Source organism: Trichomycterus rosablanca, chromosome 7, assembly GCF_030014385.1.
Source record: "Trichomycterus rosablanca isolate fTriRos1 chromosome 7, fTriRos1.hap1, whole genome shotgun sequence".
NCBI lineage: Eukaryota > Metazoa > Chordata > Actinopteri > Siluriformes > Trichomycteridae > Trichomycterus > Trichomycterus rosablanca.
This window is the reverse complement of record NC_085994.1, coordinates 14,591,797-14,604,763: the sequence shown is the minus strand read 5'-3', so window position 1 is coordinate 14,604,763 and position 12,967 is coordinate 14,591,797. Positions and strand designations below refer to the sequence as shown.

At 41.4% G+C, this 12,967-nt stretch overlaps 1 protein-coding gene across 3 annotated transcripts in view; it reads left to right on the top strand.

The window, feature by feature from the left end:
* The window catches only part of tafa3b (TAFA chemokine like family member 3b), a 208,692-nt gene that overhangs the window by 190,030 nt on the left and 5,695 nt on the right, over positions 1 to 12,967 (top strand). The window contains exon 5 of one of the 3 annotated variants that reach the window (XM_062998429.1): positions 13 to 85. The exons of the other annotated variants lie outside the window; for them this stretch is intronic. Within the exon in view, the coding sequence (XP_062854499.1) occupies positions 13 to 24 (12 nt within the window). The 3' untranslated portion in view covers positions 25 to 85. Of the gene's footprint in view, positions 1 to 12; positions 86 to 12,967 lie in introns of those variants that run through there. 3 annotated transcript variants of the gene reach the window in all.

Here is a 12,967-nt window from a genome sequence, read left to right as displayed (position 1 = left end):
CTTTGTTACTAGTTCTTTGTATGAGACCTCCTGCTTTGTGGGCTTACTTCCTCTTCTTCTGAACATGCTCAGAGAAGACTAGAGAAATCAGCTGTAAGCAGATCTTAAGAGTGTTAGATGTGACATTTAACACAGAACATAAGAGAATGAGTGAGGAGAGAGAGAGTGGAGAGAGCAAAAACAAAAACACAACAGGCCCAGAACTGGACATCAGATCAGACAGGCAGCACCAGTGTGCACTAACAAATTGAGCATGCATCAAGAGACAAATAACACAAAAAACCACCCAGGACCAGTCATGACCTGCTGTGGTTGGCTGGTCTGGCTGAAAACAACAAAGGGTTCATTTAAAGCAATAAATCAAAACTATGACCAAAAGAATGTAGACACCCTTCATAATTATTGACATATTATTTAAATTGTGGCCCATGAGAGCTTAAAAGACATGATTGACTTAAAATACACTGTAAAATTGTACATAAACTGCATCTCCCACAATGCATGCCGATTTTATGACGCGCAAAGTGACCGCATCCCACCACTAGATGGCAGTGTTTCCACATCAGCGTTTAACTGAGGCGGTTTTCTAACAAGTGATGTTGAGAAATATTTACAAATAATCCCAAAATGTACAAGAAGTGAAAATTGAAGCAGAAGGAGGTAATTTAATAAAAGATGGAAAAGTGAATACAAGTTTGTGCTTTAAGAAGAAAAAACAGTAGGTCTCTTGTGTTATGAGGCCGTGTCTGTGGTAAAGGAGTACAATATAAATGTAGATATACATTATAAATATATAGTATAAATTTGGTATTTTGACACCAAACAAAGAATTTAGCCTCCAAGGAAAACAACAAATTGTCCAAGACTTAAAAGGCAGACTGCAATCACAGCAGGATACGTTACAATCGGCCCTTTGAGGGCCACCATAATGCAGCCCTCGGTGAAAATGAGTTTGACACCCCTGGTGTAGAGGACGTCCAATGTCTTGAACAGAAAACAGACCCCAGTGAACACAGCTATGGAAAAAATTACATATTATCTTTGATATCACCTGAATATTAGTATTTTGCTGCTTGTGCATTAAATACTTATAGTCGTTAAATCCTTTTGTGGCTGCTTAAGATGTGGCTGGAAGTCTAAAGTACAAAGATAAGCAACTTGTTGGTAAGCTGTAAGCAAATAACAAACCACACTGTCCATTTTATCAGCTCCACTTACCATATAAAAGCACTTTGTAATTCTACAATTACTGACTGTAGTCCATCTATTTCTCTGCATAATGTTTTAGCCTGCTTTTACTCTGTTCTTCAGTGGTCAGGACCACCAGAGGACCACAGAGCAGGTATTATTTAGGTGGTGGATCATTCTCAGCACTGCAGTGACAATGACATGGTGGTGGTGTGTTAGTGTGTGTTGTGCTGGTATGAGTGGATCAGACACAGCAGCGCTGCTGGAGTTTTTAAATACCGTGTCCACTCACTGTCCACTCTATTAGACACTCCTACCTAGTTGGTCCACCTTGTAGATGTAAAGTCAGAGACTATTGCTCATCTATTGCTGCTGCTTGAGTTGGTCATCTTCTAGACCTCCATCAGTGGTCACAGGACGCGACCCACAGGGCGCTGTTGGCTGAATTTATTTTCGGTTGGTGGACTATTCTCAGTCCAGCAGTGACAGTGAGATGTTTAAAAACTCCATCAGCGCTGCTGTGTCTGATCCACTCATACCAGCACAACACACACATTGTCACTGCAGTTCTGAGAATGACCCACCACCTAAATAATACCTACTCTGTAGTGGTCCTGTGGGGGTCCTGAACATTGAAGAACAGCATGAAAGGGGGCTAACAAAGCATGCACAGAAACAGATGGACTACAGTCAGTAATTGTAGAACTACAAAGTGCTCCTATAAGGTAAGTGGAGCTGATAACATGGATAGTGAGTGTAGAAACAAGGAGGTGGTTTTAATGTTATGGCTGAGCGGTGTATAATTAAGCAGAGTGGATAATTATGGTATGCTTACATGATGACACCCTTGTAATCAGTCAAGTTACAGTCCAACAACAGGCCACACAAACTCTTAGATTGTAAACGCTGTTAAACCAGAGTTTAAAAACCCTGTAACTGTTTTGAACACTCATTACTGAGGTTCAGTAGAGCATCCAGGATATGTTACACATACGTTATGCATCAGGTGTCCCGACGTTCAGGCGGCAACTAACAACTTGGCTGTGAAACACTATGATCTAAAAAAAAGTCGCAATTAGCTGTAATGTAAACCATAAGCCTTCTGCACAAATTGGATATATTCCTTTATGGAGCCTCATTAGCAAGAAAGCAGAATGACAAAATGTCTGGTAGGACATGAGATCAATGCTGCCGTGCAGTGAGGGTTTGACTATTCAGCATCTGTAACAGCAGGTAGGATAAAGACAGTAGTGTTGTTGGTAGCATTAGCGTCTGCTCATGCTATTCTTTTCATTCTGTGTGTGAGTAACATCTTCCGGACTGCCTAGTGTAAGAATTTATGTGTTGGAGAACCTGGCACATTATTTAGTACTTTTGTACAGCTTTGTTTCCGAAATCAGTGGCACCCTGCTAACTGTAGCCTCGACTTTTTGTACAGTCATGCATCATGGATGCTGCAGAGAGGAGAGGGCATTTTTATTATAAAAACAGACTATGCTAGGCAAACACACACAAATTCTAAGTTAAGTGATCAATACATTTATGGCATTTAGCAGATGCTTTTATCCAAATCAACTTACAATACTGTGACAGTATACAGTCTAAGAAATTGAGGGTTAAGGGCCTTGCTCAAGGGCTCAACAGTGGCAACCTGGCAGTGGTGGGGCTTGAACCAGTGACCTTTCCATTACTAGTCCAGTACCTTAACCACTAGGCTACAACTGCCTCTGAGGCTGATAACACTTTGTTTTTGGCACTCTGGTGACAACTGGCTAATAAGTTTTGATGACTTTGTACACTCGAGAAAGAACTGCTGAAGTTAGCGCCATAGCGCACAGGCTATTAGACTGCCCGCTGTCTGGGAAAATATTCAAACCTGCTCTGGTAAAAGTGCACAAAGGCAAAAATTGAAAATTGCAAAATCAATGACAATACAAAGCCAAAGCTGTTTATTAGAGGAATAGGGTAGCATAGCAAAGAGGGTTACACAACAAAAAGTATTGCAATTTAAATTATTCATTAAATAATTATAATAATAAAATAATATCTTAATGATTCATCATTAGCAAACCGCCTCATAAAAAGTCTCAAATTGCTGCCCCTTCAAAATGTACAACTAATCATTATACTAAAGTAGGTCTGCACAACAAATGTGGATTTTTGAAACTACATTGATCAGCCTAAACATTAAAACCACCTCCTTGTTTCTACACTCACTGTCCATTTTATCTGCTCCACTTACCATATAGAAGCACTTTGTAGTTCTAGGATTACTGACTGTAGTCCATCTGTTTCTCTACATACCTTTTTAGCCTGCTTTCACTCTGTTCATCAATGATCAGGACCACCACAGGACCACCACAGAGCAGGTATTATTTGGGTGGTGGATCATTCTCAGCACTGCAGTGACACTGACATGGTGGTGGTGTGTTAGTGTGTGTTGTGTTGGTATGAGTGGATCAGACACAGCAGCGCTTCTGGAGTTTTAAAATACCGTATCCACTCACGGTTCACTCTATTAGACACTCCTACCTAGTTAGTTCACCTTGAGACGATCGCTCATTTATTGCTGCTGTTTGAGTTGGTCATCTTCTAGACCTTCATCAGTGGTCACAGGACGCTGCCCACGGGGCTCTGTTGGCTGGATATTTTTGGACTATTCTCAGTCCAGCAGTGACAGTGAGGAGTTTAAAAACTTCAGACGCACTGCTGTGTCTTATCCACTCATGCCAGCACAACACACACTAACACACCACCACCATGTCAGTGTCACTGCAGTGCTGAGAATGATCCACCACCTAAATAATACCTACTCTGTGGTGGTCCTGTGAGGGTCCTGACCATTGAAGAACAGCATGAAAGGGGGCTAAAAAAGCATGCAGAGAAACAGATGGACTACAGTCAGTAATTGTAGAACTACACAGTGTTTCTATATGGTAAGTGGAGCTGATAACATGGACAGTCAGTGTAGAAACAAGGAGGTGGTTTAAATGTTATGGCTGATCGGTGTATGTCTCATTATACTGTACATCTGTTTGTTTTACCATGGTTATGGTATGTAGCTTTGGTCATTTTTATGCCTTCCCAAAGTATGTATTAAACAGTATTCAAAAAGTACCCGGATGACCTACTGCATCGGCAGCCATTTTTGAGTATGCAAACGATGCACACTTGCGGTCTGATAATCTATCCCATAATTCAAATAAAGCTGCAAAGGTGTTCGTAGCAAAGAAGAACGATGGCGGAAAGCAGAGTAAGACAAACACTAAAAATGCTTTATTAGTAGCTTTTTGGATAACGACAATTAATTCTGTTACAACTGTTGTTACAACTGTGGCGATGTGACGTTGGTAAGATGGCGGACGTAGTATGTACGAGGTTGTGTGCACATTGCACACTTGCATACTGAAAGAGCGTACTGCTTTACCGGCCGAGCAGTGCACACTATCTCCAATTTATTACGTACTGTTTAAGTATGCGATTTCGGACACAGCCAAAGACTAACATTTAATTATAGTATTCCAATGTTTTTGTAAGGGCGGCACGGTGGCTAAGTGGGTAGCACTGTCGCCTCACAGCAAGAAGGTCCTAGGTTCGATCCCCAGGTGGGGCGGTCCGGGTCCTTTCTGTGCGGAGTTTGCATGTTCACACTGTGTCTCCGTGGGTTTCCTCCGGGTGCTCCGGTTTCCTCCCACAGTCCAAAAACATGCAGCCAGGCTAAATGGAGACACTGAATCGTCATATAGTTACCTAGCCGCTAGGATGCACAAACCAGTGCATTGTAGTGCCGGTCCCAAGCCTGGATAAAATAGGGAGGGTTGTGTCAGGAAGGGCGTCCGGCGTAAAAACTGTGCCAAATCAATAATGCGGATCATGATCTGCCGGAGACCCCTAACGGGAAGAAGCCGAGGAAATTGATTGATTCCAATGTTTTTGTAAACACTAACCCCTGTTACTCTACATGAATGTATTTATATCATCCAAATAAATTAATGGTTTCTTTCTTTCTAAGACATTTGGGGCTACCCAAATGCTTAAGCTAAGTGGTTTATTGCGATTTGAGGAATGAGTTACTGCTTTAGTAAATTGAACTACTGTTAGAAGTAGTGTGAGGGCAAATTGCAGTGACCTAAAGGCACACCTGGTATTGTGCTTCATCACCTTCATACTGCCAGCCCTCAGTCCTATATTAACATATGGATTGAGACCCTATCCATGGTGTGTTTCTGGGTACTGAAGACCACCACACTGATTACATTATACAGGAACTAATCTGTGAATCCATGTGTAATCAGAGCAGAGAAACACTTGAGTTGTGCAGAAAAGTACTAGATGTTTACTCAGACGAGAAACCAGAAATAAATCAACACAAATAAGCTTATTTTGGTCATTTGAAGCTTTTGTTTACTATTTTATTTATGAATTTTCTCCTAATTTAGTTTTGCCAATTATTCTTCCACTGTTGAATTGCATCTGAGGAGGGTAAATTTGCACTTTGAGGCCAGTCTTGCACATGGAGAATCACACACTGATCTCTTTGTTCCTCTACTTGTATATAAGCACCTTGAGCTCCTAACCAGGGTTCTTATGCAGCGTCAAAGACCTCACCCGCCTGCCTTTTCCCAGCCAGCAGACTAGTGCCTGCTAGGGTGCCCAGACGACCAGTAGCAGAGCTAAAAAAAATATATATACCTGGGCGAAAGAACTTTTGTAAAGATACTCTGCTTTGCCTTAATGCTGGAGTATACACCGATAAGGCATAACATTATGACCACCTTCCTAATATTGTGTTAGTCATCCTGCCAAAACAGCCCTGACCCATTGAGGCATGGACTTCACTAGACCCCTGAAGGTGTGCTGTGGTATCAGGCACCAAGATGTTAACAGTGTTCTAATACAACGATCAGCCATAACATTAAAACCACCTCCTTGTTTCTACACACAGTGTCCATTTTATCGGCTTCACTAACCATATAGAAGCACTTTGCAGTTCTACAATTACTGACTGTAGTCCATCTGTTTCTCTGCATGCTTTGTTACCCCCCCTTTCATGCTGTTGTTCAATGGTCAGGACTCCCAAGACCACTACAGAGTAGGTATTATTTAGGTGGTGGATGATTCTCAGGACTGCAGTGACACTGACATGGTGGTGATGTGTTAGTGTGTGTTGTGCTGGTATGAGTGGATCAGACACAGCAGGGCTGAAGGAGTTTTTAAATACTGTGTCTACTCACTGCCCACTCCTACCTAGTTGGTCCACCTTGTAGATGTAAAGTCAGAGATGATCGCTGCTGGAGTTTTTAAACACCTCACTGTCACTGCTGGACTGAGAATAAGTCCACCAACCAAAAATATATTCAGCCAACATCACCGCGTGGGCAGCATCCTGTGACCACTGATGAAGGTCTAGAAGATGACCAACTCGAACAGCAGCAACAGATGAGCGATCATCTCTGACTTTACATCTACAAGGTGAACCAACCGGGTAGGAGTGTCTAATAGAGTGGACAGTGAGTGGACACGGTATTTAAAAACTCCAGCAGCGCTGCTGTGTCTGATCCACTCAGACCAGCACCACACACTAACACACCACCACCATGTCAGTGTCACTGCAGTGCTGAGAATGATCCATCACCTAAATAATACCTGCTCTGTGGAGGTCCTGTGGGGGTCCTGACCATTAAAGAACAGGGTGAAAACAAGTTTAAAAAATATGTAGAGAAACAGATGGACTACAGTCAGTAATTGTAGAACTTCAAAGTGATTCTATATGGTAAGTGGAGCTGATAAAATGGACAGTGAGTGTAGAAATATATATATATATACAGTGTATCACAAAAGTGAGTACACCCCTCACATTTCTGCAGATATTTAAGTATATCTTTTCATGGGACAACACTGACAAAATGACACTTTGACACAATGAAAAGTAGTCTGTGTGCAGCTTATATAACAGTGTAAATTTATTCTTCCCTCAAAAAAACTCAATATACAGCCATTAATGTCTAAACCACCGGCAACAAAAGTGAGTACACCCCTTAGTGAAAGTTCCTGAAGTGTCAATATTTTGTGTGGCCACCATTATTTCCCAGAACTGCCTTAACTCTCCTGGGCATGGAGTTTACCAGAGCTTCACAGGTTGCCACTGGAATGCTTTTCCACTCCTCCATGACGACATCACGGAGCTGGCGGATATTCGAGACTTTGCGCTTTTCTGCTGGTCGCTTGAGGATGCCCCAAAGATGTTCTATTGGGTTTAGGTCTGGAGACATGCTTGGCCAGTCCATCACCTTTACCCTCAGCCTCTTCAATAAAGCAGTGGTCGTCTTAGAGGTGTGTTTGGGGTCATTATCATGCTGGAACACTGCCCTGCGACCCAGTTTCCGGAGGGAGGGGATCATGCTCTGCTTCAGTATTTCACAGTACATATTGGAGTTCATGTGTCCCTCAATGAAATGTAACTCCCCAACACCTGCTGCACTCATGCAGCCCCAGACCATGGCATTCCCACCACCATGCTTGACTGTAGGCATGACGCACTTATCTTTGTACTCCTCACCTGATTGCCGCCACACATGCTTGAGACCATCTGAACCAAACAAATTAATCTTGGTCTCATCAGACCATAGGACATGGTTCCAGTAATCCATGTCCTTTGTTGACATGTCTTCAGCAAACTGTTTGCGGGATTTCTTGTGTAGAGACTTCAGAAGAGGCTTCCTTCTGGGGTGACAGCCATGCAGACCAATTTGATGTAGTGTGCGGCGTATGGTCTGAGCACTGACAGGCTGACCCCCCACCTTTTCAATCTCTGCAGCAATGCTGACAGCACTCCTGTGCCTATCTGTCAAAGACAGCAGTTGGATGTGACGCTGAGCACGTGCACTCAGCTTCTTTGGACGACCAACGCGAGGTCTGTTCTGAGTGGACCCTGCTCTTTTAAAACGCTGGATGATCTTGGCCACTGTGCTGCAGCTCACTTTCAGGGTGTTGGCAATCTTCTTGTAGCCTTGGCCATCTTCATGTAGCGCAACAATTCGTCTTTTAAGATCCTCAGAGAGTTCTTTGCCATGAGGTGCCATGTTGGAACTTTCAGTGACCAGTATGAGAGAGTGTGAGAGCTGTACTACTAAATTGAACACACCTGCTCCCTATGCACACCTGAGACCTAGTAACACTAACAAATCACATGACATTTTGGAGGGAAAATGACAAGCAGTGCTCAATTTGGACATTTAGGGGTGTAGTCTCTTAGGGGTGTACTCACTTTTGTTGCCAGTGGTTTAGACATTAATGGCTGTATATTGAGTTATTTTGAGGGAAGAATAAATTTACACTGTTATATAAGCTGCACACAGACTACTTTTCATTGTGTCAAAGTGTCATTTTGTCAGTGTTGTCCCATGAAAAGATATACTTAAATATCTGCAGAAATGTGAGGGGTGTACTCACTTTTGTGATACACTGTATATATTTGAAATTGTCAGAAATCGTCAGAATCTTAAAAAATACTGTGATATAAATTTTTGGTTTTACTGGCCAGCTCTAGACCCCTATGGGGTGTCCTAATTTTTTCACATGACTGTACATCAGAGAAAAATACAATATTTAAACAAACAATACACCAAATCTTTCACTATTTTGTAATTTTACTTAATTTAATGTATTAAAATTATCATTTAAATGTTATAACCACATCAGAGAACCATATCTGTTCTCTGTTCTCTGTTCATATGAGATTTGTTAGATGAACGGAATACATCAAAATCTCATGACATCTCTTATGGCATCGCTGATTTCATTGATGAAATCTGATTAGTGCCCCAGATGTTCAAACAGAAGCTCTTAATGATGAATTGTATTCCGCGTCAGAGAGGAAAGCATGATGAAAGCGGGACCGTATGGCTGATCAATCACATTGATCAATAATATCGAGCAGCCTCTTATGGACCCATTACAGACAGGCCGTTCATTATGAGAGACATCACAGAGAGCGAGAAGACAGGGCCAAGGACAGAGAGAAGGAGAAAAAAAGCAGGAGAGATATTTCTAGTGCTCTTAGGCTGGAGACATTAAAGGTGAGGGCCGTGATGTGAATGTGTGTGTAGCTGCCGAAATCCTATAAATCCTGCAGAGACGGACGGAGATTAGCTCATGTTCTACACTATACACGCTAACACGCTCTCACTTCTGCTGTCATCACCCGAAGCTGATTGGCTCAGAAGTAACAATATACTGGAGCACCCAATTTATCCTTCCAACCTTTAACCTTTTGAAGTAATCTCACCCACTCAATTAGAGTGATGAATTAGTCAACACAGGTGATCATTTCAACTCATCATGGAATCAGGACAGGCAGGAATCAGATTCCTGTCTCATGAGGCCAGCCATAATCAATAGCAATTTTAAAAGTGTTAGCAAAAGTTCACTAAAAGTTGTGGTCAAATAAACAGTGCTCATGATAACACACCAGACATCCCAAGTCTCCCGGAAGTTCCGGGAGTCTCCCGCATATACATAGCGGCTCCCTGATGCCCGCAAGTCAGATAAAATCTCCCGGAATCTAGAACGAGCGGCCAAGAGCGCACACACACGCGCACGCAGGCGACACAGACTTTTTTTCCCCGATCGCGTATTAAATCCGTTATCTGATATACAATTTAGTGCACTATGTAGGGAACATAATTAATTATGTAATACACTATCTAGTGCACTATGTAAGGAACACAAATCATCATCTAGTTATACTTTCTAGTGCACTATGTAGTGAACATAAATGTGTTATCTAAAACACTCTCTAGTGCACTATGAAGGGAACATAAATCCGTGATCTGATATACAATCTAGCGCACTGTGTAGGGAACATAAATCAATTGTCTAATACACTGTCTAGTGCACTATGTAGGGAACATAAATCCGTTATCTGATATACAATTTAGTGCACTATGTAGGGAACATAATTAATTATGTAATACACTATCTAGTGCACTATGTAAGGAACACAAATCATCATCTAGTTATACTTTCTAGTGCACTATGTAGTGAACATGAATGTGTTATCTAAAACACTATCTAGTGCACTATGCAGGGAACATAAATCTGTGATCTGACATACAATTTAGTGCACTATGTAAGGAACATAAATAATTATCTAATACACTATCTAGTACACTATGTAGGGAACATAAATCCGTGATCTGATATACAATCTAGCGCTCTGTGTAGGGAACATAAACTAATTGTCTAATTCACTATCTAGTGCACTACGTAGGGAACATAAATTCATATCTAAAATACTATCTAGTGCACTATGTAGGGAACCTAAATCCGTTAACTAATACGCTACCTAAAGCATTATGTAAGAAACATAAGTCTATTATCTAGTACACTATCTAGTGCACTAAGTAAGGAACATAAATTATTTTCTAATATACAATCTAGTGCACTATGTAGGGAACATAAATCTATTATCTTTCACACTATCTAGTGCACTATGTAGTACACATTAATGTGTTTTTGACGCGAACAGTTAGCTTAGTAGCTCAGTTAGCAGCTCCTAAAAGTTCTGTTATCACCCATATCCTTTGGTGTGTGCGAGAGGTTTTTTAGCTTTTTTTTTTTTGGGCTGGGGGATCGGGGTCGAGGTCCGGGGGTACCTCCCTGAAATGAGTTTTTGCAATTTGGGATGTCTGACACACACAACAAAGGAGTTTAATTCATAACGCAACCAAATGAAAATGGATTGTAATTGGAATTAGCACTCAAGGTGTTTTAATTCACTGCTGCCTTTTAGTCAAATCTTTGTGTCACTATTTATTTATTTATTATTTATTTTTATGCAAAGCGTGTCCAATTTTTACCCAATTGCGTTATGCTTTCTCTCTACTGGTGCTGACCCCCACCCCTGATTAAGGAGAGTGAACTGACACACGGCCGGATGGCAGCGCTGAGATTCGAAATGATGTGTTCGAAATCCCAGCTCTGGTGTGCTAACGTGTTTTATCGCTGAGCCACCTGAGCGGCTTTTGTGTCACTATTTAAAATGTTTATACACTCATATTACATAATACATTTCTTTATTCTATTTATTCAGCTATATTTATATATTAGGATTTTAAAGTCATGTTTTACACACTTTGGCTACATTAATGACATGACAGGTAATTACTGGTTACACAAGATTAATCAGTTCACAAGTTTAATGTCAAACACAGTCATGGAAAATTTTGTATCTCCAATTTAGCTAACTGCATGTCTTTGGACTGTGGGAGGAAACCGGAGCTTCCGGAGGAAACCCACACGGACACGGTGAGAACATGCAAACTCCATACAGAAAGAACCCAGATCGCTCCACCTGGGAATCGAACCAAGGACCTTCTTGCTGTGAGGAGACAGTGCTACCCACTGAACCACCATGCCACCCATTTAGCTACACAGTACTGTACAGTAATAAGTGCTTAAAATCCTAAAATCAAAGCCTAAAATCAGCCTAAAATTGAAACTCACAAAAATAGCTTTGTCCAGCTTTATTTACACGTTTTGCCACGTCATCAAGCAATAAGACAAAAGAAGAAAACTGTTTTGAACATGTATTTTTAAAAAAATAGAATAAAAGGAGTTTTTTTTTATCGTTCTCTGATTTAATTACGAAGTTTGATCTACCCAAAGGCCATCTATTTCTCTTCTTCCAAATTAGACATTTTGTACAACACCTTTTCCCCCACTTTCCCAATCGCCCGCCTGAATCCAAAATTGATCATTTGCTTACCCTTGACCCAGCTCAAGTAAAGTTAATTTCCACCATTTATAATTTAATTGGCTCTTCAGACATTGTTCCTACTAATTCCCTGAAAGTCTTTTGGGACCGTGATCTAGGTATATCTTTTAATGAAAGTCAGTTGGCAAGAATGTTCCCGGGTAGGTCCAATGCTTGCATTACATGCAGCTACCAGCAGACCATCCACACATGTTTTGGTCCTGCTCCAAATTGTCGCCCTTCTGGACTGAAATCTTGTGTCAGTTGTACTGGATTAGTAATCGAAAGGTCGCTGGTTGAAGCCCCACCACTGCCAGGTGGCCACTGTTGGGCCCTTGAGCAAGGCCGTTAACCCTCAATTGCCTAGACAATATACTGTCACAGTACTGTATGTCACTTTGGATAAAAGCCCTATTGGCCAGACGAGCCATTCTCCTGAGATGGAAACTCCCCTCTTCGCCTACCCATAACTGGTGGCTCCAGGAGCTCTTGGGCAACATCAAACTGGAAAAGCTACACACTTACAGAGTGGGGTCTCTACACACATTTGATAAAACTAGATCACCTGTCTTTAATACTATTAAGGAACACTGTATTATTCCAGAATAGGAGAGAGATGTCTGGTTGTCCCTCACTGTATGTTTTGGTGTGATAAAAGAAAATCTCAATAATGAAAGTGGTTAAAAAATAGCTTCATATACATTTATATAAACAAGACATAATGCTATTCAGTTTGCTGCAATATCTGCAATATAACGAGTATCCTCCTCTCTGTCTCGGTATATTTCTGGACACGAATTAAACAGTGATAGCGCAGTAGAGAGGAAACACGCTTTTGCTTGGACTCAGTTGGATGCCTTCTCATTAAGAAAGTATTCAAATATTAGGCACTCAGATACAGAGAGAACGGTGGGAGCAATGCCATCACACCCACCTTTTTTTTGTCTCCCGCCTTTTCTAGTGCCAGCAGCTGGGCATTATGCCAGATTTCAAGCCAATGAGTCTAACAAGTGCCAACTGCTT